This window comes from Ceratotherium simum, chromosome 14, assembly GCF_057802395.1.
Source record: "Ceratotherium simum simum isolate JZ-2026a chromosome 14, ASM5780239v1, whole genome shotgun sequence".
NCBI classification, from domain to species: Eukaryota; Metazoa; Chordata; class Mammalia; order Perissodactyla; family Rhinocerotidae; genus Ceratotherium; species Ceratotherium simum.
In genome coordinates, this window is record NC_141913.1 from 55,712,472 (window position 1) to 55,739,113 (window position 26,642).

At 35.5% G+C, this 26,642-nt stretch overlaps 1 protein-coding gene across 1 annotated transcript in view; it reads left to right on the plus strand.

The window, feature by feature from the left end:
* DOK6 (docking protein 6) overlaps positions 1-26,642 on the plus strand; it is a 382,532-nt gene that overhangs the window by 142,533 nt on the left and 213,357 nt on the right. The window contains exon 3 of the mRNA XM_004422628.3: positions 8,916-9,030. Coding sequence (XP_004422685.1) covers positions 8,916-9,030 — 115 coding nt within the window. The remainder of the gene's footprint in view (positions 1-8,915; positions 9,031-26,642) is intronic.

Sequence of the window (26,642 nt, forward strand, 5' to 3'; positions counted from 1 at the left end):
CAAGGGTTCCCTTTCTCCACATCCTTGCCAACACTTATTATCTTGTCTTTTTGATAATAACCATCCTAACAGATGTGAGGTGATATTTCATTATGGTTTTGATTTGCATTTGCCTGATGATTAGTGATGTTGGGCACTTTTTTATATGTCTGTTGGCAGTTTTTATGTCTTCTTTGGAAAAATGTCTATTCAGTTCCTTTGCCCATGTTTTAATTGGGTTATTTGGGGTTTTCTTTGCTATTGGGTTACAAGAGTTCCATAGGTTTTTGATATTAATCTATTATCTAATACATGGTTTACAAATATTTTCTATCGGTCTGTAGGTTGCCTTTTCATTTTGTTGTTTCCTTTGCTGTGCAGAAAACTTTGAAAAATAGAAGTAGAAGAAATACTTCCAGACTCATTTTATGAGGCCATTATCACCCTGATATCAAAACCAGACAAAGACACCACGAGAAAAAAAAAAAAAAACTACATTCCAATATCTCTAATGAACATAGATCCAAAAATCCTCAGTAAAATACCAGTGAACCAAATTCAACAACACATCAAAAAAGACTATACACCATGACCAAGTGGGATTTATCCCTGGGATGCAAAGTTGTTTTAACATATGCAAATCAATCAATGTGATACACCACAGTAACAGAATGAAAGATCTGTTCATTCTGTTCAATCATCTCATAGATCACAATCATCTCAATAGATGCTGAAAAAGCATTTGACAAAGTTTAGCATCCATTCATGATAAAAAACTCTCAGCAAAATAAAGATCACTTATGAAAAGCCCAGAGCTGACATCATAATCAAAGGGAAAAACTGAAAGCTTTTACTCTGAGGTCTGGTACAAGGCAGGGATGTCCACTCTCACCACCTCCATTCAACATAGTACTGTAAATACTAGAAAGAGCAATTAGACAAGAAAGAGAAATAAAAGGCATCAAAATCAGAAAGGAAGAAGTAAAATTATTTCTGTTTTCAAATGACATGCTCCTATATGTAGGAAACCCTAAAGACTCCATTAAAAAAAAAAAACTGTTAGAACTAATAAATGGATTGAGTAAAGTTGCAGGATACAAAATCAACCTACAAAAATCAGTTGCATTTGTTAGCACCAACAACGATCTCTCTGAAAAGGAAATTAAGAAAACAACCCCATTTACAATAGCATAAAAAAGAATAAAATACTTAGGAATAAATTTAAGCAAGGAGGTGAGAGATCTGTACACTGAAAACTATAAAACATTGATGAAATAAATTGAAGAAGACACAAATGGAAATATCCTGTGTTCGTGAATTGGAAGACTTATGTTAAAATGTCCATACTACCCTAAGCAATATACAGATTCAATACAATCTCTATCAGAATTCCAATGATATTTTTATAGTAATAGAAAAAAACAACTCTAAAACTTGTGTGGAACCACAAAAGACCCTGAACAGCCAAAGCAATCTTTCAAAAGAAGAAAACTTTAAGCATCACACTTCCTTTTTTCCAATTATATAACAAAGCTATAGTAATCAAAATAGTATGATAATGGCATAGAAACAGACACTTAGTCTATGGAATGGAATGGAGAGCCTAGAAATAAACCCAAACATATATGGTCAACTAACTTTCGACAAGAGTGCCAAGAACACATAATGGGAGAAGGATAGTCTCTTTGATAAATGTTGTTGGGAAAACTGGATATTCACATGCAAAAAAATGAAAGTGGACCCTTCTCTTATACCGTAGACAAAAATCAACTCAAAATCTAAGACTTAAATGTAAGACCTGAAACCATAAAACTCCTAGAAGAAAACATAGAGAAAAAGCTCCTTGACATTGGTCTGGACAATGACTTTTTTTTGGATATGGCATTAAGCTCAGGCAACAAATGCAAAAATAAACAAGTGGGACTAAAGTCATTGTATTCTTTACCATCATGCACTTGCCCAAATAAGTAAATAAACAACAATTACATATGCCAATTTTATTCTTGTTTTACTTAAGAATGGTCTTGATAGCAGTAAAAATTATTAACTTTATTAAATTTAGACCTTTAAGTACATCTTTTTAATATTCTATTTGAAAAAAATGGTAAGAACTCATAGAACACTTCTTCTAAATACTGATGTCCAATGGTTATCTCCAGGAGGAACACTTGTGTGATTGTTGAAGTTACAAGCAAAATAACTAAATTTTTTTTCAGAGAACACCTGTCTTAATGAAAGAGTGATTGACAAACTACGGTCATTCAGACTTGGGTATCTGTCAGACGTTTTCTCAAAAATGAACTAAATGAACCTGTCTTTAAGGAAAACAACTGACAGTATTATTAACAATGTTAAAGTTTAAGTTTTCAAGTGAAAAATAAAATTTGGGAATCTTGTGTCTGCATTCTTGAGCTTGATAACTTCTCAAAACTTACAGATTTTTCTGTGGAAATCAAAGCTGATATTAATGAATATTTTTATATTGATAATGAAATATGTTGACATTTATAAGATCTTCATAACTCAGTGAACTGATATTTTCTCAATGAACAGTCAAAGATGAAAATAGTCCTATGGATTTTAATGCAACAGAGTGTAAAATGTGATTTTTTAATTGTAAAATGTTATTTGTGTTACCATAAAATGAGTTTATTATTATTTTTAAAAGCAAAAATATAGAATAACTTATAAGTTCTAATATTTCTTGTGGTGATCATTAATCGATATAACCCACATGAACAAAGTAGGGCAGGAGAGTAAGTTTTGGAAGTTGTCTATAAATTTCTTTACTTAGCCTTTAAAAGGCAGGTGCCATGTCCACCGACTGGTTGCAGAAATACAGATCTTCTTCCTCTATGCAGCTTTAGCTCTGTTTTTAATTCTATCATAGAGTTTATTACTGTTATTTGTAATCTGATTACCCCAACTAAATTATGAAGTCCTACAGAAAAAGGTTGTGTGTTCCACCTTTGAACTCTCTGCCTTTATCACCATGAATTCCTTAGGGATTGCTCATTGAAATAAAGATTAAATAGCACCAGTTTCCAAGTTATCATTTAGTTGTGTTTATATTTGAGTTTTAATTGTATCACTTATTAGACCTCAAGATTTTCAGTTGTTGACTGTGGCATTTATTGACTTAGACCTGAACAACCTGAATCATTTTCAAGTAAGTTTTCTTTCGATTGAATTCTGTTAATTTTGTATTTATTTAAAGTAATTATTTTAATGCTTTTATTAAACTTTAATTAATATTTTGTGCTTTTATAGCCATGTGAAAAGTCAATATTTCAGAAATATATATTGAATTGTTAAATGATCCAATAATTTATTGATATATATTAATTGAAATACTCTAGTATTTCACAATCGTAATAAATGTTGATAACTACTTTTATATCACATTGACAGGTTTTAGACTAATAATAAAAACATTTTTATTTTGAAACATTTAAAAACATTATTTTAAAAGTTGTTTTCATCTAAGAAAATACAAATAGTTTCCTACTGGATGGTAAATCCATATAGTACCAAGAGTAAAAAAGTGAGGATAGGAGATTCAAATATAGTATATCTTGACCTAAATTGTTATGATTTAAAATATTTTTAAAAATATATTTTGAATTAAAGAGGAACAAGTCCAAAGATATACCCAACTCCTCAGAAAATCTACTGGTATGATTTTGTGACATTTTATAGTCTAGTATAACACTTGAACTTCTTAACCAAGACAATCTGAGAAGAAGAATTTTATACTCCTCATGAGTATTTTGCTTTCCTGGCATCTCTTTAATGTCTAGGGCACACACTGAAGTGGATGGCATCACACTACTGATTAAGAACAAACAGCCTTGCACTATTCTGGGAACCAGTGTACCAGTGTCTGCTTGAAAAGGTTGTCTGCATTTCTAAATGTAAATTTTATAGAAGAGCAAAAACTGTGTTTGAACTACATCATCTGTCAGATAGCCTAAGGCACAGAAGTTAGAAATCCGTGGTGCTTGCTGCATTTTGCTAGGCTATCCATTAATTTGTTTTGTTGACTTTTTCTGTGAGGGGACAAAAAAGATGAAATCCACAATATCTGTTCTAATATTCTTTTATATTTGTAAATAAAAATATTTGGGAAAGGCCCTGAAGCAGAATAATAAATGTTTTTATGATATTGTTTGGTACAACTAGACATTATATATATATATCTTATATAGCAGCATATCACTTTCATGCTCACATGATGTAAATTGCATGAATTCGTAAGCAATACTTAATCTTTGTTGCTTCTAGATTCTACTTAACTTTGGTAAGATCCTTTGTTTAAAATTAATAACACTTGAAAATAATATCTCTTTTTCAAATATAAGTTCAATATGTTAGAATAAAGTTTGGCTTAAATGTTACTTGAGTAAATTATCAAATCGTTTAAAAATTCAAGAGTTTAACTTTATTTGAGAACATACTTTGATGTACTTTCAATATAATATGTGAATCATTGTTCCAAAAAAAGCATTCTCATCTTTCTCCCTGGGGCATTAATCCTCAGACACTGTAAGATATTGGTGTCTAATTTTTTTTTCCTGGAAGAGGAAATGAGTATTTTCAGATAGAAAGAGAGAGAGAGAGAGAGATTATAGGTAGACAGATATGAAATATTTATATAGTATATATGTATGTATAAATACACATGTATATATGTATTTGTATGTATGCATATATGTGAAGCGAAGTTTTTGTTAATTTAACATAAAATCACTCACCTTACCCATTTTAATTTTGCATGTTAATCTTAAGATAATTACAAGTAGAGAGAAAAACAAATATGAAGAAAAAGATATATTAAAATTAATTTTTCAGCAATGTGACAGAACTGTAAATTCATTGTGACAGAGAATAAAAAGGCTCTTCTGAGCAGCCTACACAGCAACCCTGAATAATGAGCTTGTTATTTTATGAGGCTAGAAGTCTAGGTCACTACATATTTTAGAAGGAAATGTGACAAATAACATCAAGCTCTTAAAAAAGTAGCCACAAGAGCTGGCCCCCGTGGTGTAGCAGTTAAGTGCGCGCTCTGCTGCTGGCGGCCCGGGTTTTCATACCAGGTGCGCACTGATGCACCGCTTGTCAGGCCATGCTGTGGCAGCGTCCCATATAAAATGGAGGAAGATGGGCACAGATGTTAGCCCAGGGCCAGTCTTCCTCAGCAAAAAGAGGAGGATTGGCATGGATGTTAGCTCAGGGCGGATCTTCCTCACACACACACAAAAAATAGCTGCATAGTTTTATTTTACAGATATTATTTTACATGACATGGGTAAAATTTTTGGTCATGAATTGATAATTTTAACTATTTCTGTGCTATTATATCCTAATCAACATCAGAGGTATTGTCTTCAATAATGGAGGACCAAAATTTAAAATTATATCAAATATATCTGTACATTTCTTTCCACTTAGAATACTTGTTGATGAATAGTGCTTCTAGGATGGCATTGTGCGTCGTGAATAGAATTAACTCTTTTCCCCTCATCAAAACCCTTCATTTGTAGTTAAAGCATGTGTGATAAAGTGAAAAATGTTAAACATTGATCAAGCAAGTCAAAACTGGTACCTTTGTCAAAGACAAGGGAAAAATCCAATTCCTGCCAACTGTAGCCATCCTCTCTCACCTAAGGTGGAGAAGGACTGAGAAACACTTAAGTTCCCAGTTCACAGACACAGGCTCACTAAACGCTGAGACTAATCGTGGGACTATAGAATGCTTCCCCTCCCCCACACCTCACCACCACATTACTAAAGGCCTATTTACAACAATTCCTTTTACCTAATATGTCATATCTGGCTATCAAGAAAAGATTACAAGGCACACCAAAAGGCATAAAACACAATTTGAAGAGACAGAGGAAACATCAGAACCAGACATGGCAGGGATGTTGGCATTATCAGACCAGGAATTTAAAACAATTATGACTAATATGCTAGGGGCTCTAATGGATAAAGTAGACAGTATGCAAGAACAGATATACAATGTAAGAAGAGAGATGGAAATCCTAAGAAAGAACCAAAAAGAAAAGAAGATGAAAAACACTAGCAGAAATGAGGAATGCCTTTGATGGACTTACAAGTATACTGGACATGCCTGAGGAAAGAATCTGTGAGCTTGAAGATATCTCAATAGAACCCTGCCAAACTGAAAAGCAAAAAGGACAAAGACTGGAAAAAAAATAAACAATATCCAAGTCCTATAGGACAACTCCAAGAGCTGTAATATATGCATAATGGGAACACCAAGAGGAGAAAAGAGAAAGTAACAGAAGAGATATGTGAAACAATAATGACTGACAATTTCCCAAAATTAATGTCAGACACAGAATTACAGATCCAGGAAACTCAGTTAACACCAAGCAGGATAAATGCAAAAAGAAAAAAAAGAAAACTTCATCTTGGCATATCATTTTCAAACTATAGAAAATCAAAGATAAAGAAAAAAAATCCTGAAAGAAGTTGAAGGAAAAAACACCTTACCTATAGAGGAACAAAGATAAGAATTACATCTCTCTTCCCCTCAGAAACCATCCAAGCAAGAAGAGAGTTGAGTGAAATATTTAATGTGTTGAGAGAAAAAAACCTACCAACCTAAAATTCTGTACCCTGCAAAATTATCCTTCAAAAGTGCACATGCTCTGCTGCGGCAGCCCGGGGTTCACCAGTTCAGATCCCGGGTGCACACCGACGCACCGCTTGGCAAGCCATGCTGTGGCGGTGTCCCATATAAAGTGGAGGAAGATGGGCATGGATGTTAGCCCAGGGCCAGTCTTCCTTGGCAAAAAGAGGAGGATTGGCAGATGTTAGCTCAGGGCCAATCTTCCTCACAAAAAAAAATAAATAAATAAAGTGAAGCGGAAATTAAGACTTGATCAGACAAACAAAGCTGAGAGAATTTTTTGCCAGTAGACCTGACTTGCAAGAAATGTTAAAAGAAGTTCTTTAGAGAGAAGGAAAATAATATAGGTCAGACATTTGGATCTATATAAAGAAAGGAAGAACATAATGTAAATGTATATTTGTAAATATATATTTCAAACTCTAAGGCAATGACCAAAATAAGTAAAAAAGAATTATAATTGATATGCTAAGACAGGAGAAAAATGGAATCATATAAAATGCACAATTAAAAACACAAAAGGCAGAAAAAGAGTGCAAGACAAAATAGGAACAAAGAACAAGTGCAACAAACAGAAAACTAACAAATATGGTAGATATTAATCCAACTATATAATCACTTTGAACATCAGTAATCTAAATGCACCAATTAAAAGATAGAGATTGTCAGAGTGGATAAAAAAAACAAGACACAGTGATAAGTTATCATAAAGAAACCCACCTTAAATATAAAGACACATATAGATTAAAACTATATGGATGGGGAAAAATACACCATGCTAACACTAATGGAAGGAAAGCAAAAGTAGCATACTAATTTCAGACAAAGCAGACTTCAAAGCAAAGGAGGTTATCAGGGATAAAGAAGGGCATCACACATTGATGAATTGCTCAATCCTACAGGAAGATGTAACAATCTTTAATGTGTGTGCACCTAACAACAGAGTGTCAAACAATGTGAGGCAAACACTGATAAAACTGCAAGGAGAAACAGATGCACCCACTATGGTAGCTGGAGTCTTCAACAGCCCTCGCTCAGAAATGGACGGATTCAGCAAGTAGAAAATCAGTAAGGACGTAGTTGAACTCAATAGCACCATCAATCAACTGGATATAATGGACATCTACAGACTATGTCATCAAACAACAGCAGAACACATTTTTCTCAGCTCACATGGAACATTCACCAAGATACACCATAATCTGGGCCATAAAACACCTTACCAAATTTAAAAGAATAGAAATCATGTAATATCTGCCCTCACACCACAATAGAATTAAACTAGAAATCAGTAATGGAAAGATAGCTGGAATATCCCAAAATATGTGGAGATTAAACAGTCCACTTTTAAATAACACATGGGTCAAAGAACAAACCTCAAGAGAAATTTTTAAATATTTGAACTAAACAAAGATGAAAATGAACCTATCAAATCTTTTGTATTAGAAGAAATAATGGCATTCAGCATGTTGAGAATTGAATTTTAAAAATTAACTCATCCAACATTATTATTGCAATGTTGTGTTTGCAGAGTAGTTGAGGAAACAAATATTTGCCCATTTCTATGGACTGTGGAGAAAAATAAAAGATACAAAGTTGTAGCAGAATAACATGTACCCGTAAAGATTTGGGAGCTAAAATACCTGTTTATTAAATATTTATTAATTGCCAAATGAATAAAGAGTTGTTAACTTGAGTCGATAAAATGTGGAGGGGCTTTAGTGAGAGAACAAGGTGAAGGAGTAGGGGGATGTGGGTCTGTGAACACTATGTCCATTTTTCTGGGAAGCAGGTCATTTGCTTATAAGTAATGACTCCAAACATTTAGAGTCATTTGTCTGCCAATCAACAGGTGTCAGTTGCATTGTGACAATAGTCCTATCAGGAACTTGCGTGATAGATGGGAGTTAGGAGAGAGGTGACATATTAAATCCAATCAATATTTAACAGAAACTTATTAAGAGTCTTCTATGTGCCACACCTGCTATTGTTTACAGAAGATACAATTTTACCAAAAACACAGAATAGTTGCTTTCGTGGAGCTATTCTTCTACATAGTTTTTAGACTATTTCAAAATTCAGCAAACAATGACCAAAACTGAGGGCATAATAGAAGACATTTTGTTTTGTCTGTATTGTTTTTGGCAACAGTTACTTAGAAATGAGTACAAATATCCATTGGACAGGTGTTTAAGACAGTAATAACTGATCATTTTGTTTAAGCACTCTGATGTATAGCATATACTGTACGCTAAGTTAAAAATATTTTTCTTTCAAGGTAACTGAACTGCACAACATCAAAAATATAACCAGACTGCCTCGAGAGACAAAGAAGCATGCAGTGGCAATTATCTTTCACGATGAAACGTCAAAGACATTTGCCTGTGAGTCAGGTAAGCAATCATAGCCCCGTCTACAGCTTGAGGAAATTGAGGTGCTTCTGAGACAATGGCCCAGATGGATTAAGATACACTGCTGAACAGGATGGCTTATTGTGCTGAGAATGAGCTGTAGAAGACTTTAATAAGAAGCTCAACATATTGATTTCTGCGGATGTCTTTGGTGCTTGTTTATTATCTGTCTGTGTCTGGATTTTGCTCCCAGGTGGTCGGAGGACTCTTGAGGTTTCCATTCAAGCTTGGAGAATTAAGTCAACAATGCCTGGGAGATGTTGTTAGGGCAAGCTTGTGACTTGTGGCTTTCTGGTTGTTGCTGAGTGCAGCTGTGAGCATGTGGTGGGGCAACATAATGCTGCCATGTGAAAGTGTGGCAAAGCAGAGCCTAAGTCCCAAGACATTTCCAAACAGAACTTTGAGCAACTGGTTGTTTTCATGAATTTTCAGTACTACGAGTAAATACATTTCAGGTTCAGTTTTAGCATCCCAGTTCGTAAAGCACTCTGACATTATTGAGACACAAGACAGTTTATAGTTTGAACTTGCACTATTTTTCATTTTTGAATCCCTGTGCTATGTAATATATTAGTTGGCTTATTATAGCTTTTTAAAGATTTTGCTCAATGAAATGGTGCATTCATTTTATGTAATGGATGGAAGCAAAAAGCATTGAGGGTTCAAAAGATGTGACTCTAAAATGATAGTTAAGTCTTTAGGAGAAGCTTTATTGAGTATTTTTTAAAAGGAAATAAAGCTTCTGGATTTATAAAGTTTATAGGTATGGTTAATACCAGGTTATACTATGCTAAAACTGATAATATAACTTTGCCTGAATAAAACGGCTCACACCACGTCACCTACACTTATCTTAGTTTTGCTATATTGAATTACAATTTATCAAAGTGTTCCTCTTTCCTTGAACGCCTTTATCCCTTTTGCTATACTTTCTTTACTTGTGATCCTTCCTCATTTCATCATTTAAAATTGACTTTCTGGAGTTGCAGAGAAGTCTGTTAACTGGTAATATAAATCCCCATTTTGTAATAGAACCTGTCCCGGACTTGCTGGTATCATAGGTTAATATCCAAAAGTATTTGTGCTTTCTTGTTCACTGGCTTAAAACTGTCCAACCACTTCACTTTTCTCTCAGCTCTTAAATAATGTCTCATATTAAAACTAATAACAGCCTGAAAATTGGTTTTCCAAAAAAGATGAAAGATAATTTTCACTATTGTTTGCATGTTTCTGGTTTAAATTTTCACTACTGTTTTATATTTTTGAAATTGTACTGAGCCATATTGTGGATCCACAGACAATGATGGAGTCTATTACTTCAGATAAGAATGACGTTGAATTATGTTTCTACATAATTCTTCTACATAATTCTGAAATTCAGACTCACATTTGTAACCCATAAGTCTGAAATTGGAAGCTTTTCTTGTCTGTGTCTCAAAAATCTTATATGAATCATGTAAGGGCTCTTGGGCTTATGAAATGAAGGGCTCTTCATTAAAAGAAAATGGCCTTTATTTCTAACAGGAGAATTTCCTGAGGGTGAAGCCAGATTTAAATGTAAAAATAGAAGAATACTTTTCTTTGAATTTCTAGCAAAAAATTTTCAACTACTTTAAACCATGATTTATATGAAAGTATCATTTGTTTTTCTTAAACTACTATTTATGTGTGGATATAACAGTCTGCTTGAAGCTTGTGGTAAAAGCGGTTAAGAAACAATGGCATGATTTTTTTTTTAATTGTCTTAACTTCATGGAACAGGCCAATGGAAAAAAACAAAGTACTTAAAACATACAAACAAGGAATTTGAGTACTTTTTCTTTCAAATTATATTTTTTAGATAGATGTTAAGATGCAGTAGTCCACATCTGTTGATAAAATGGCAAAATTATATGGAAAAAATACTCAAACTGTAAAGCACTCAGGGATGTGAAAATCAAAATAGCAACAAGATTAAAGCCAAGATTTAAAAAAACTATCACTTTTATTTCTAATGAAATTGCAGGTAAAAGTGTATTCTCATAACGGCTAGTGGGAATGTGAATTGTTTCAATTATTTTTTTCAAGAAAACTGACAACCGCTATTACATAAATACGCATACCCTTGCCTCAGTGAACCTCTTTGGAAACATATCCCATATAAACATATGCACTAGTACATGAGGAAGTGGGTTTAAGCACATTATGTGTAATGACAACAAAATTGGAAACAAATGCCTGTCAAGAGAATAGTCAAACAAATTATGGCACATCTGTATCATGAAATATTATGCAATCACTAGAAAGACTTCTAATTAAACCAATTAACTTGGTGACATTTCTATGAAGTTCAGTTGTTCAAGCAAAACAACTACAGAGAAGTATATACTGAATAATCATATTTTGTAAAAGAAGCAATGAGAGAAATAGCAGGTGTTTTAACAAGTGTTAACTGAGTTGAGGGGAGATGATGATGAGTTGAATTGAAAATGAAGATGGAGAAAAAAAGCAAGCAAAAAAGGAAAAGTAAAATAAAGTGAACAGAAGAAAAACCCCTTATTTAAACTATCCCACTTATGTGAAATTGTGCATATGTGAACATGCACATGAATATATCCAATTTTTTTTAAGTAAGTTAGTCATCAGGGAAATGCAAATTAAAACCAAAATAGGATATCATTATGTACCTGTTAGAATGGCTAAAATTTTAAAAAGTAGTGACACCACCAAATGCTTGTGAGGTTGCAGAGAAACTGGATCACTCATACATTGCTGATGGGAATGAAAAATTCAGTCTGGAAAATGATTGGCCGTTTCATATGAAATTAAACATGTAATTCTCACACAGTCCAGCCATTACGCTGTCGGATATTTATCTCAGAAAATAAATGAAAACTTATGTTCACACACACACACCCCTGTACAGCAATATTCATAGTAGCTTTATTCATAATAGTCAAAAACTGGGCAGAACCCCTATGTCCTTCAACAAACTGTGGTATACTCATACCATGAAATACTCCTCGGCAATTAAAAGGAACCATCTATTGATATATGCAGCAACCTAGATGAATCTCAAGTGAATTATGCCAACTGAAAAATAGCCAATCCCAAAAGATTACATACTTTGATTCAGTTTATATAACATCCATGAAATGACAAACTTTTTAGAAATGGAGAACAGATTTGTTGCCAGAGGTTAGGAATAGGATTGGGGGTGTGGGGAGAGGGGGGATGTATTGTCATAAAAGGGTAACATGAACTTATATTGGAACTGAGCAGTTTTCTTGATTGTAGTGGCACACACATAAACTTGCACAGGTGATGAATTGTGTGGAACTTACACACACAAATAAGTACAAGTAAAACTGATGAAATCTGATTCAGATCAGTGACTATCAATGTCAGTGTCCTGGTTATGATACTATACTATAATTTTGCAAAATGTTACCATTGGAGGAAAGTGGGCAAAGTGCACACAGGATCTCTCTATAGTATTTCTTCTTATTACATGTGAATTTACAATTATCTTAATAAAATTTGCAATAAAAAATTAGATCTATGTCTATTATCTGAAAGTTACCTATACAGTATTTTTAAGTTAAAAAACAGGGTAGGGAGAGAATTGCAGGAAAAAAAGTGTTTGGCGCATTCTAATATGGTAAAAAGAAACTGACAACAGTAAGGACAATCAACAGGAGTAATCCTAAATGTGTGCCTGTGTAGCTTCTGTATGTTCTATGAGCACAAAGAAATGTGTGCACAAGTACATACATGTGTGCCTTGCTCCTTGCTAACGTGGAGCCCTTGTGTGGGCTCCTCCCCAGCACACGCTCTTCACTCAACCTTCTCTACATTTCCTTCCATTTCAGCGTAGGTATCTCGTGCTTCCTGCCCCTTCATCTTATTTACTGCCTCTGCTTTATGCTCCCACAGCACCCTGAACTTGAACTTCACATACCCTGTTCAGAATCTCTCTACTCTGTTGGATTTTAAGCTCAATGAGGACGTGACCACATTGTCTTTCTCACCCTGGGATTCCCAGCACCACAGTGCTAATAAAAATTTGTTGAATTAATGAATGAGTAAAATTTATATTTAAATTTTGTTATAAGGATATATTTATCATTCTCCTTTTTCAAAGAGATAATTGTGTTTCAAAACAAGTTTTAAAGACTAATTTGGCAGCCCCATGGGAAAAAGTTATTTAAATTGCCAAACAACAGATTGCTCTGTGTTTGTGATGGGGGACCAGTGTGCTGTGTGCACACGTGTGTGTGTGTGTGTGTGTGTGTGTGTGTGAATCGTCATGGCCCACCAGGTCTGCTGCAATAACTTTATGAGTAAAACATTGTTGAATACAAATGAAAATTTCTGCACTTTGCCTAGTCCTTGAAAAGAGAGGCTTTTTTTTTTTTACATTCACTCTCATATCAATGCCTAGTAAAGGAAGGAGCAGATGGCTTAGATGTTGGAAACCCAGAGTTCAGCTAAGAGACTCTGGTTACCTTCATTAAAGAAAAGACAAACAGGGAAAATGAGCTGAACCACGTCTGTCTTTGTCCTTATATAAAACCGGAAAACTTATCTCCAAATAATTTAGGGCAAGTGGTATTTAAAGTGTGAACAAGAGGAGGATGGGCACAGATGTTAGCCCAAAGCCAATCTTCCTCAGCAAAAAGGGGAGGCTTGGCAACAGATGTTAGCTCAGGGCCAATCTTCCTCACAAAAACAAAAACAAAAAAAGTGTGAACAACCTGGTGAATTTCCTAAATAATTATTTGAAGCACTAATTTTATCCTGTAATATAGGGAAGTTCTTTTTATAGTTTCTTCCATCCAAAATGTGTAATAGAATATTCATGAATTGAATAAATTTCCCACATTAAAAATGAAAAATATTTGGGTAAAACTCAAATCCCAATATAGCCATAGATTTATCATTAATTTTTTTTTAATTTTTGCGTATTACTTTGTACCTGAAATACCTGGATATCAGTTAGTCACATTTCAGTTTATTCACATGTATTTCCCAAATTCTGTATCTTTAGTTCTGAGAGAACATTACTATCTAAAATAACCTCTTTTCCTCATAATTGTTTATATTAATCATTAAGATATATTTGTATCTTACATTTTATTACTGCTTGTTTTAAGAAAGCATTTTTTTCAGAGGATTCTCTATGGTTTACTTCTTCTCAGGATTCGCATAATTTTTCGTACCACAAATAAGTCCAAAAAAGATGCAATCAAAAATCATTCTTGAGGGGCCAGCCCCATGGCGTAGCGGGTAAGTGCGTGCACTCCACTGCTGGCAGCCCGGGTTCGGATCCCAGGTGCGCACCAACGCACTGCTTGTCAGGCCATGCTGTGGCGGTGTCCCACATAAAGTGGAGGAACATCAGCGTGGATCTTAGCCCAGGGCCAGTCTTCCTCAGCAAAAAGAGGAGGATTGGCATGGATGTTAGCTCAGGGCTGATCTTCCTCACAAAAAAAAAAAAAAATCATTCTTGAGTTCAAAATGAATGGTAATAGGCATGCACTTAAGCCTTTATTTCAATTAGCGTTTTTATTATACATGCAATTAGGAAACCTGTGCTGGCTCCCACCTGTGGCACAGAACCTGTGAACATGAGAAATGAACTTGTTATGCATCTGTGTTAAAGCTTTAACGAAGAATCTGTTCTTGGACTTAGGTGCATGGAACCTACTGTGAAGTCCAGTTATTATTCATTAATATGATAGTAAATAATATATACGTGTGTGTGTGTGTATGTATGTATTCATTCTTTCACCAAAGTGTTTTTTACTTGATTTTTCACAAAGCATTCCTATGTCCTGATTAGGAAATCCTTTGAACTATGTGGATTATTAATTTTGGAAGGGCTCAACTTCTGCTTAAGAATGAGGGAAAGTTCCCTCATGAAAGCTCTGCTCTTCAGGTACGCACCTCAGATTATAGAGCTTTTCATGTTTGTGGTAATAAAGCGAATTTAATAAAGCCAGTGAAACAACTAATAGATTTTAATGATTATTCAGTTATGTAGTCAAATATGACTTTAAATTGTAAAAATATAGTTTATATAACTCAAAATAACAGCTGGTATATATCCAGTACAAAGGAGGAAATCAATTTTATTGCATTTAAGAAGTCAGATTAGGGCGTGACGTTAGGAAAACTACTCACTGCTGCTTTTCTGAGTTACGTGGTCTGTGGGTAAATATCCTACTTCCGTTTCAGGGGATGTCAGCCCAGCACTGGCATAAGCAGCCTATTTACTTTGGGGATAATGGGAGACATTTCTGTTTACTGATTGTTCAATATAAAAGACATTGAATGAAGTTGTAGCAACTTATATTTCTAGCTGACTCAGTCACTGTGGAATACAATTGCTGGTTTATAACCATCTGGTTGTTAGCTATCTTGCTAAGAGACTTGGAAAAAAATCATTAAAAAACAGAATCTGGTAGCCTTATGTGATCTGAAATGTGTTGGGATTTTTGAAGTTATTTCTTTAGAGAAAGTGAAATGCTGTGTAGCAGTGACAGAGTATTGAGACCTTGAATTTTTAATGCTCTTTGCAGACTCACATTGAATAAAACTACCAAACCTTAATTTGCACCCTCTTATAAAAAGATGAAATTATTTGGTAATATTTGAGTGTGGTTTTATAAGGTTGGCATGATAAACAAATCAGAGACAGAACTGATTTGAGCAAAATTTTATAAGACTTAACTACCTCGTGGTGTCCGGGCAGTACTGTGTAACAGAACTAAGTGAAATGGTCTGGTAGATGCAGTCGAGAACAGTCCCCACTTAGGGCCAAAATCATGGCTGAGGTGAGTTGAGGCCACTTAGGATGAATGCAGCTAATGCCACATACTGGAAGAAGTTCTCTGATTTGGGATGTTGGAAACAGAGAGGAATTAGTTCACTGTGAGAGGAAAATGTATAAGCTGATTAACAATTAATTTAAGCATCTGTGGTTAGGTGCAACACAGGTAATGCTGATGTTTCCTGGTTTAATCACTCACTAAAGACTGATAAACTCTAGAAACTGATGGCTGGAGAATGGCATCTAGTACATGTCCTGTGAGTCTTCCTTTATGCCCCAATTCCAATGCTTTGCTTTTTCAGTTTCACCCTGGTCCTACTTTGGTTTCCTGCCTTTGAGCTTTGTAAGCAGGAAGAGCCGCAGTTTATGCGTCCTCTGCTGTGTCAGCACTCGTATCATCCTGTCATCCCCTGCTCACCTCCAGCACGCTGCCCTTCCTGCGGGGCCGCCTCTGCATGGTTTTCTGCCCATCATTGCACACAGTGAAGCACTAGCTAACTCGTGTGCCCTTTCTCTGAGCCAACCAAGTAGATTTCCCCAAAGTCCATCAAGCTCCCGAAAGTACTTTTAGAACTAACAACTATATGTGTAAGAATTTACAAAATATTTTTCAAATTTTATGAACAACTAATAGTGTCAGCTGACAAATGGTCAGGTAGGGAGACGTCATTGTCACTCTTTATTCTGTACATTAAGAACATGTATTTTTGCTTTATTTTTGGAATTTACATAAAGAATATTACCTTTGCTGTGTCACTCTAAAATTATACCATACACTCCTCTGCTATACAGAACTGTGCTTTTCTAAGGATCAAGCCATCTACAATTGGGTGCCAGATTTTTTTAAATCTTTGGAGCAGAAAAATGATTTGAAAAATTTTATGGGGAAAAAAACTTTTATTTGAAGTGTGGAATGAGGACTTAAAAATTGAGTGTATTTCTTAAAGTGACAACTCATTTCAGTAAACTAAGTTAAAAATATGTAAGACTTTTTAATTTAAACTTTCTAGAAAATATTTTAAACAATTAATATTCAACAGTGTAATAGGCCTCAAGACTGAATTTATTTTTTGCCAACACGTCCCTATGTATCCATATATTTGTAAAAGATTCACTATAAACAGATTAGGAAAAGGTCTTAATGCAAAATCCTCTGGTAGCACAAAACAAGGTGATACTACAAAAAGAGTTTGTAGGGGCTGGCCCCACGGTATAGTGGTTGAGTTCGGCACACTTTACTTCACTGGCTCGGGTTTGGATCCCAGGCATGGACCTACACCGTTCATCAGCCGTGCTGTGGTGGCAACCCAAATACAAAATAGAGGAAGATTGGCACAGAAGTTAGCTCAGAGCGAATCTTCCTCAGCAAAAAAAAAAAAAAAAAAAAAAAAAAAGGTAATGAGTTGTATAATCACCCAAAAGATGTGTGCAATTCCCAGTCCTTGTTACTTTATTTGGAAATAAGGTGTTTGCAGATGTAATCAAGTCAAGATGAGGTCATGGTTGATTAGGGCTGGCCCTAAATCCAATAACAGTGTCTTATAAGAGAAAGGAGAGGGAGATTTGGATACAGAGACACAGAGGAAACAGAGAGAAGAAAGTCATGTGAAGATGTAGGCAGAGATTGGAAAGATGCGCTACAACCAAGGAATGCCGAGGATTGCCAACAACCACCAGAAACCAGGAGAGGGGAGGCGTGGAACAGATTCTCCCTCAGAGCCTCGAGAAGAAGCCAACTCTGCTGACCGAGCTGCCTGATTTCAGTCTTCCATCCTACAGAACTGCAAGAAGGTAAATTTCTGTTGTTTCAAATCACCCGGTTTGTGATAATTTATTATGACAGTCCTAGTACTAATACAGAGCTCCTCCAAATAAGGTTTAAAATATATATGTGTCATTTGTGGAGGACTTTGAATTGGTTTCAACAGTTTGGTGGAGAGAAAATGGAATTCCGTGTATAAATGCAACCAAGAAATGATGAAATTCCTTCGTGTTTTTAAAGTAGTTTTGGGAACAGGGGCAGAAGAGTGGAAATAGCTAAGAGCGGTTCAAGAGTTTGGACTTTGTTTTGAACACAAATGAGACAAATTAAAGTTCCTTCTTTTTAAACTACAAATTACTTTTCCTTCTGGTTATCAAAGCAATACAGGCTTTCTGTCTCCAAAAATAAGGCTGACTTTATGTACTGAAAATTTTACTTAGTAAGTACTAAGTAAAATATAACATTTAAATGCGTAGTTCGGCTTACAAGAAAGAAAAGAGGTGCCACAAAAAGCTAAAACGAAAAGAAAGTTTTCAAAAGGAGTAAATTAGACCTGGGAGCTTTGGTTCATCTCTGCAATGGACATGGAACATGCCTCTTCACAGCTGTGAGTACAGGGTAAGAGACAGTGTGTTGGCTTCCACAAGCTGGGCAAACAGAATTGAGAGCTTTCAGTGAAAAGTGACTAAAGAAAAAAGTTCAAATGCCAGCAAAGGAAAATGACTGGGAACATCCTCATCTAAGCTAGGCTTCTGTGAAAACTTCAATCCCACACCTGCCCTGACTAGCATGTTTGTGCCATGACACCATCTTCATGATGCTGGACACCGCAAGCCCAGGAATTTATCTAAAATGACCCAGGATTTGTAATTCTTCTTCAGCAACACATGCCTCTCAGGATTCCCACATGCAATCTCCAAAATAGGGATTTACCAGCCAAGATGACCAAAATGATAAGCAAACAAGCACAACGGGTAAAAGTTAGAAAAATAGACAAATTTAGGTACAAGGGTGATTTTCTTTTTATAAAATAGAAAAATTAATGAGCTAATTGTATATCAGTTTGTCATTGATTTTTAAAAACAAAATAATTTGCAGCAATTAAAACTGATGATGTGACGGGCCGGCCCCGTGGCTTAGCGGTTAAGTGCGCGTGCTCTGCTGCTGATGGCCTGGGTTCGGTCCCAGGCGCGCACCGACGCACCACTTCTCCGGCTATGCTGAGGCCGCGTCCCACATACAGCAACTAGAAGGATGTGCAGCTATGACATACAACTATCTACTGGAACTTTGCGGGAAAAAAATAAATAAATAAAACTGATGATGTGAATTTGTATTTATTGACTTGAAAAGATGCAGATCATATATTAAGTGAAAAATGCAGTGTGCAAAATATACCATAAAGATCCCAATATTTTGGACATTTGTGTAAACACACACACATGCACATACACACACGTACACCCACAAGTATATCTGTGTATCATTAAACATAACATACTGAAAATTCACATCAAGGACTTTGCCTTGGTGACAGAATATCAGTGATGTTCTCTTTAGATCTTTATATTCTAAAAGTTGTTTAATTAGTATGCACTGGTTATATTATTTTATATATTATTAAAATATTCTACATAGATAACAATATAAATAATAGTATTACAAAAACCTGTGAACCTACCAACCACCTTAAGAGATAAATAAATCAAATGCAGTATAAATATGTGATGTGTGCCTTTGTTACAATTATATCAATCCCTAAAATTATATTATAATGCTTTGCATGCTTTATTTAGTAAATATTTGTGATTTATACTTTTATTATATTTATATTTCTAGAAATCATGGGGTTTTTTAACATATTTTTTGAAACTTATGTAAATATACACCATACTCCATTCTTTTGCAAGTTGCCCTTTTTTCCTCATTGCCTCCTTTGTGAACTTCTTCCACTTTGATAAATATGGCCCTAGTTCATTCATTTGATATCATTACAAGGTTATACCATACTGTATTTCTGATAGCTAAGTTATATTCTTAAAAGATGTCCACTCACTCAAAGTTGGCATCTATCCATATAATTACATGGTTCTTTTCCTTTAAACAATTAATAGGATGAATTATATTAACATATTTCCTGCAACGTCACGGTCAAGAGCATACTCTGCAGCCAGACTGTCTGAGTTCAGATCCTCCTTATGCCATAATTCCTCCTCTGTAAGTGGGGCCAGTAAGAGTTTCACCCCCTGGGTTTATAATGAAGATTTAATACCAAAAGAACAATGCCTGGAACTTATTAAGCATTTGACAAGTGATAGTTAATATTATCATCTTTATTTGCAAGAGTCCATCCCAATTGGGCATATTGAAGCATTGTTCTTAATAGATTTTTAAATTCAATTTCTGTAATAGGATTTTCACGACTATATTCATAATTCAAATAGGTCTGTGAATTTCTCGTACCTTCCTAGACAGGGTTTGGCATCAGGATATTGTCAGTGTTCATAAAAAGAATGTCCAAGTGTTCCTGTTTTTAAGCTCTAGAGCAGTTTATATAGCAAATGAAATATGATTTCCATGTTGCTTTTGAAACCATCTTAGCCTAGTACTTTTTTGAGAGGTACTTTGTTCACAAACTTGATGGCCATGCAGGCTTTCTACATCTATCTGAATGCATTCTGGTAATTTGGTTTTCCTGGAACACTGTCCATTTTATCCTGATTTTCAGATTCCTTTGTATCTGACAAGGCAAGACTACAGCCTCTGGTATCGACTGCCTAGGTTCAAATGCTGGCTCCCCACTTTCTAGTGATGTGTTTGGGAGAAAGTGACTTTCCTTCCATAAAAAGATGTTCTTCCTTCACATCCTTAAAAGGTTAATTATAGAAAGTACTAAAATTGTTAATCACTTAGTAAAGTACGGGGTCTTCTTCATGCGTGATTGTCAGTGTTAGCTATTGTTACTATATAACTCATTATTCTCATTTCCATTCGTTTGTATATATGTTCTCTTCTTGTTACTAATATTATGTACTTGTCTGTCTTTCTCGTTTTCTTTTTAAACTACTTAGACTGTTTAGGAATGTATATATTTTCCTGTCTTGTTTTGTGAAGATCTTGGCAACTGAATATGAGGAAGCAAGGGGGAGAGTCAAGGGTTGACTGTGTGTGCCCAGGAGCAATTAGAATGGTTGACAGTAGAGTTTGAGCTGGGTAAGGACAGGAGTGAGGACGTCAAAGGGGCAACTGAATTTGAAAATATGATAGGATCAACAGTGGCTTGGTTGTCTTGATGGAGTTCAAAGAGTGTTGGAAGTGGGAAGTCAATGGAATAAACTGGAAAGATAAGAGGTGCTGGTCTGAGGCTGGAATGTGTGAAAATAGTTTTAGGGGAAGATGTGAACTTTGATTGTTTGGAAATTTTCCTTATGGGAAATAGTTAATTCCTCAATAATAAAGCATGATGCCTTGCATATAGAACAGTCACACAAAATATAAGTTGTTGCTGATCATGTGTTTTGAAAGAGAGAAAATGACCTTAAAGTATATTTAAAATAATATAATTAAAAGTTCATCTAATATATTTCTTATGCTGGTGTCTTGGGAGGATTTAATTTTTACAAATAAATTTATTAATCTAATTTTATGACTTGCAAATACTCTAAGTACAGTAACAGATTATGTGTTAATTTCCCTTTTGAATTTTTCAGTTTCAACAGATTTAGATGCCAGAAACATGTAACACCCACTGCCCCTGATACAGTGCTAAGATCACATAGGAAATCCCATTTAATTTTCAGAGTAAGTCCTTTCTGTCTATTGTGTTTTCCAGACACGCACATTCTTATTAGCTTATAAACCCAATGCCTTGGATTTTAGCTCAGGGCTGATCTTCCTCACAAAAAAAGAAAAAAAGAAAGAAAAAGTTTAAACCCAATGCCTTATTTTTATGACTTTCTTCAGCTCTATAAGGAAAGAAAATAGAGACTAGAGAATTATATTTAAGTCCACAGTTTGATAACCTTTGTCTCCTGTGAATTCAAGCTTTGTATTATGGAAGCGCATCACATTGACATCTGCAGGATTTATTTGTTTTGATAACTATAATTTCTTGGCCAGAATATTTCACAAAGCTACCTCTTAATGTCTGCAGCCAAAAGCATTTTTCTTTAGTGTGTCACTAGAAATGCTGTGAAATAAGCAATAGGATGTTGTGTTTAAGTACTCTATTGCCATTTGCTTCAAGCTATATTTTCCTGTCTTCAAATGTACGACTTCTAACAACATAGCTATGGTTCACTAAATTGTACTGAATTTGTTTGTAAATAGTGAGGCAGATGTCAGCAGCAAATTAGATTTAATACGGGTCACCATGGCCTCCATAGATAAAGAGATTGCAGGCATTGAACGGAATTGCAGAGTGACACAAAGAAAATTGAGATTCAGAGATTTGAACAACTGGTAGGCACAAAAACTATTATTATTCTTTAAGGGATACAAATGTTAAAACTAAAAAAAAAAATTGTTGACCTTGAGACTAGTTCCCACTTAAGAATTTCAGGAAGATAAGAATTCACAGGAGTGTGGCTGACTGGGGGGAGAGAAAATGGTGGACTCGTGTCCACCTCTACCATCCCTGAATCATATGAAAGTGGAATACAGCCACTGGAGTTGGAATTGCCATTTCCCTATTTCCACAACACCTGTTTATACACTATGATAATTATTGTGGACACTCCATGTATTATATTCAAGGAAGCTTTCCAGTGTATGGAAAAGGTGATAAAATCTACCTAAAACATAACGAGGTGAGTAAAATTCAACTTCAGTCTAAATAATTTATTGAACGTTGGTGTCGTCTAGATGATATTGGCTCATAATGTGCATAATCATATTTCCGAGAAAAGTTCTTTGTCTTCTAAGAAAGTCAAGCAGTGTAAGGCAGTGGAAACGGATGAATCCAGTTCAGCCAATTGTTAGCTCTGTGACTTTAGGCAAAATACTAAATCCCTCTAATGATGGTTGCTAATATTTATCAAATAGTATTGTGTTTCCAGCACTGTGCTCTATACTGTGAAGTCACTCAGGTCTCACAATAATTCTCACAAAAATCAGAGAAGGTTATTATTCCCATTTTAGAGGTGGTGAAATGAAGACACAGATAATTAGTAAGTGCCCATAATGAGTAAGTGCTAGAGCCAGGATGTGAATCCAGAATCCAGAATAGTAGCTGCTTACTACGTATATTTTAGTCTTAGGATTTTCATCTGCAAAACAGTAATAATTAGACATGGTAGATATAAAGCACCTGTTAATAATTAGACGTGGTAAATATAAAGCACCTGGCATTGAGTAAACCCGTAGTGAATGGCAACTACCATCGCTTTTTGGCTCAGATAGCTCTTTTATCAATTCTTGATGTACAATAAGGATCAATGCCATTTCATTATTTGAGGACTTCTGATGTTTAATAAATCTGAAAAGAGTTCAGAAATGAATTTGTTTCACATAATGGCCCCTGAAATTCTCTTCCCCTTTCCTGAGGTATCCTTAAAGAGGTTGGTTTAAAGATACTTCGTTATCATCATCACTATCACCATCCTCATCATCCTCCTCTTCTTATGGTGCCAAAGATTTAGTAAATCATAATAATTTTTACTTCCATCTCCTATCAGTTGAGAAAGACAACCGCCTAACATATTTTAAAAATATAGCAAGCTTTTGTAGCCACTTTTATAACAAATGCTAGCAGCAGGATTACATTTCAAGTGTTATCTGTTTGTAATCTAAAACCAGATAGAAATCCAGCACTTTTCTGCAATCAGGGAAAATATAAAAGTAATCATAATCCCTTTACAAAAAGTTGTTTGGTGTCACTTTTCATGAATACAGAATCTCTCCCTTTAATCTTTGGGCCATCCCCTTAGATCTCTAAACCACATACAATTAACCAAACAAAAGCTTAGCCAGGGATGAATTTCATGAGAGAATTACTTTCCGATTCTTTTTAGGAACCATATTTTTAAATGAATTAACTGATTCCAAGTATGTTTATTCCCGTAACAATCCCATTTTTATTTGCCATTCAATATATAATGAATCCTGGCTTTTGAGTCACTTTATCATACTTGCTAGAAGCCAGTCTCTTCTCAATTTGCATGTGTAAAATAGTGTTTTTGCGCATTCTTTTACTTTATGCTGCAGAGGTTATACCTAATCTTATTAAATATGGTCTTTCTTAACCCCATCTGCTTTTCTGAACATTTTTGAAGATTAATGCTATTTTAAAGCTTTTGTACTCCCACTCTACTGGATGTCACCTATAAATTTTTATTTTTAAAGTGCTGCTATCAAAGTCCTTATTAAAATACACTGAAGGCTGAAATACCTAGAACAATTGACTAGACAACTCTAGAGAAGATTTGAAAACTGGTTTTCTTCAATTTCTCCTAGCATTTTCTGTGTCCTTATCACATAGGTAAATGTTCAAAATGCCTTTTAAAAGGCTATAAAACAGTGCAGTAGGTGACCTAAGAATGCAGTAAACTCTTTATTAGTGTCAAGACTAAATTAGAATTCATTTTAGGGTCACAAGTTGGAGTTATTTTATTATATTTTCATGAGTCAGAATCCTAAGAGGAGCATGTTTTATGGCCAGGGACTGTTTGTTTTATAATTTGTCGGGGAAATAAATCTATGGCTTGATCAAGTTCTCAGGTAGTGCATCTCAAAATGGTGACTCACCTTAAATTGCTTTGATTGAGAATTCTGCTTTTAAAAATAAATTTCACAGTAGACCGTACACATAATGAGGGCCCTTTGATACCCAGCTAACCCTGTAGTCAGACTCATTATGTCTGTGGTTGATAATAAATATTTATCTTTGCTTTATAGGTGTAAGGTCAGATGGGCATGCTCACATGTGCAGTTCAAATCCTGAAGATAGAAAAAAGTACTCAAGGCTTCTGAAGTATTTTTTTTTTGAGAAAGTATCTTAATTGCTTCAGAGAGATGCAAATCAGTTAACTATTTCCTCTGTCAGCAGCATTATTAGCATTTATTGTGTGCTCAGTGATTTGGAAACCTGCTTAATTTTTTGTTTCAAAACTTTAATTCATAAATATTACCTCTATGAAAATAAAATCATTAACAGGGCAGTTGATAAGTCAGTGTTTTTATGAGTAGAACTAAGTGAACTCTGAGATATGGAGTAGGGAAATGTGGTCCCATTCCTGTGTCCCTGGACAAAGTGAAGATCAACCCTATATGCATCTCATATGTGACTTCAGATAGTACCTGATTCCACTGCTCACTCCTGAGCAGAAACACATATTATTGTTATTCATGACCTTTACCCTCTCCCCTTATCACTGTATTATTATTTGTGTGTGTGCGTGAGGAAGATCGGCCCTCAGCTAACATCTGCCAATCCTCCTCTTTATTTCGCTGAGGAAGACTGGCCCTGGGCTAACATCCATGCCCATCTTCCTCTACTTTATATGGGACGCCGCCACAGCATGGCTTGACAAGCGGTGCGTCAGTGCGCGCCCAGGATCTGAACCGGCGAACCCTGGGCTGCTGCAGCGGGGCTCGTGCAGTTAACCGTTTGCACCACCGGGCGGCCCCTCCCCTTATCACTTTAAACTCCCACTCAATCCATTCACATTTACTTTTGTTGATGATGATTACCAGATGAAAGAATATGTTCACCTTTCTGCATTTCTTCCTTCCTTTATTCATTAAGTCAAAAAATATTTATTAAATGTCAACCATGTGGTTCAAGATGTTAGGGATAGAGCTGTGAGCCAGCAGAGAAAAACCCATGTCTGAAAAGAGCTTATAATCTAGTGGGAGGAGATCACCAATAAGAACAACAAATAAGAAAAATGTTTAGTAATTTGGTGATAAGTGCTGCCAGGAAAATCAGCATGAGCAGGGAAAATTGGCCTTACCCAAAGGAAAAGTCAGTTGCTCCTATCTTCATGATGGGAGGTGGTTTCACAACTTGGAGCAAGGCGTCCATGGCAGTTAGGCTCTGCCCTCCCACAGGGACTGGGAGATGGGGGCACTATCTTCTGTGATGGTTACATTTCAAAGGGATGGCTCCCAGGTTATTCTTGGCTGGTCAAACTGGCAATGGGGCTCTTAAAAAGATTTATTCTTAAAAAGGAGCAAAGTAAATGCTCCAAGAAAAGGGAGGGCAGGGACCTCTGTGGTTAGGCCGTCTGGATTCTATAATAAGGGCAAGGGTGAGCAGGGGGGTCAGAGGCCTCGAGTGAAGGGGGACAGGAAGACTCTTGTCGCCTTATAGACCCAGGCAAAGACTTTGGCTTGGTGAGATGGGCAGGCATTGGAGGGCATGAAGCCCTGCAGTGTCATGATCTGATGCACATCTCAACAACTGAGAACAGCGGGCACAGGAGCAAAAAGGAGACAGAGAAGGAGGGGTGAGACAAACTAAAGTAAAAGTAGGGGAGAGCTGTGGTGGTGGTGGCAGACAAGGGAGGAAACCTCAGGTGACAACAAGCCAAAAGACTGCACATGGATACAGCCTCTGATGACAGCCCAAAGGAGCAGATAGAGACACAAACAAATGTCTGCAGACACATGTAAACCAGAACTTGGAGCAATACGCATGGAGCATTCGAGGGAATTCTCGATACTGCCCAGTGAGATACTCATGTGATGGTTCATAAGTAATTAAGCTCCCCAAACTCTTCAATGGTCTTCAAGCATAAACATCCTGGATGCCCAGTCAATCAGGTATGAGGATGAAGAGACCTCGCCAAAGTAGCAACACTAGTAACTTAGTGGACTTGATCCTCGAGACAGTACTCTTTCTTCAGAATAATTATCCACAACTTATATTTGTATGTAAAATCTAGAGCTGTCACTTCATAAAACTACATAAAATACAAAAACTTTAGATGTTCATTTTGCCCCTTTAAATGAACTTTATGCATAATGCACACACAAAGAAGTTGTTTCCTAAGATTCTGCTATAGAATCAATTTTAAC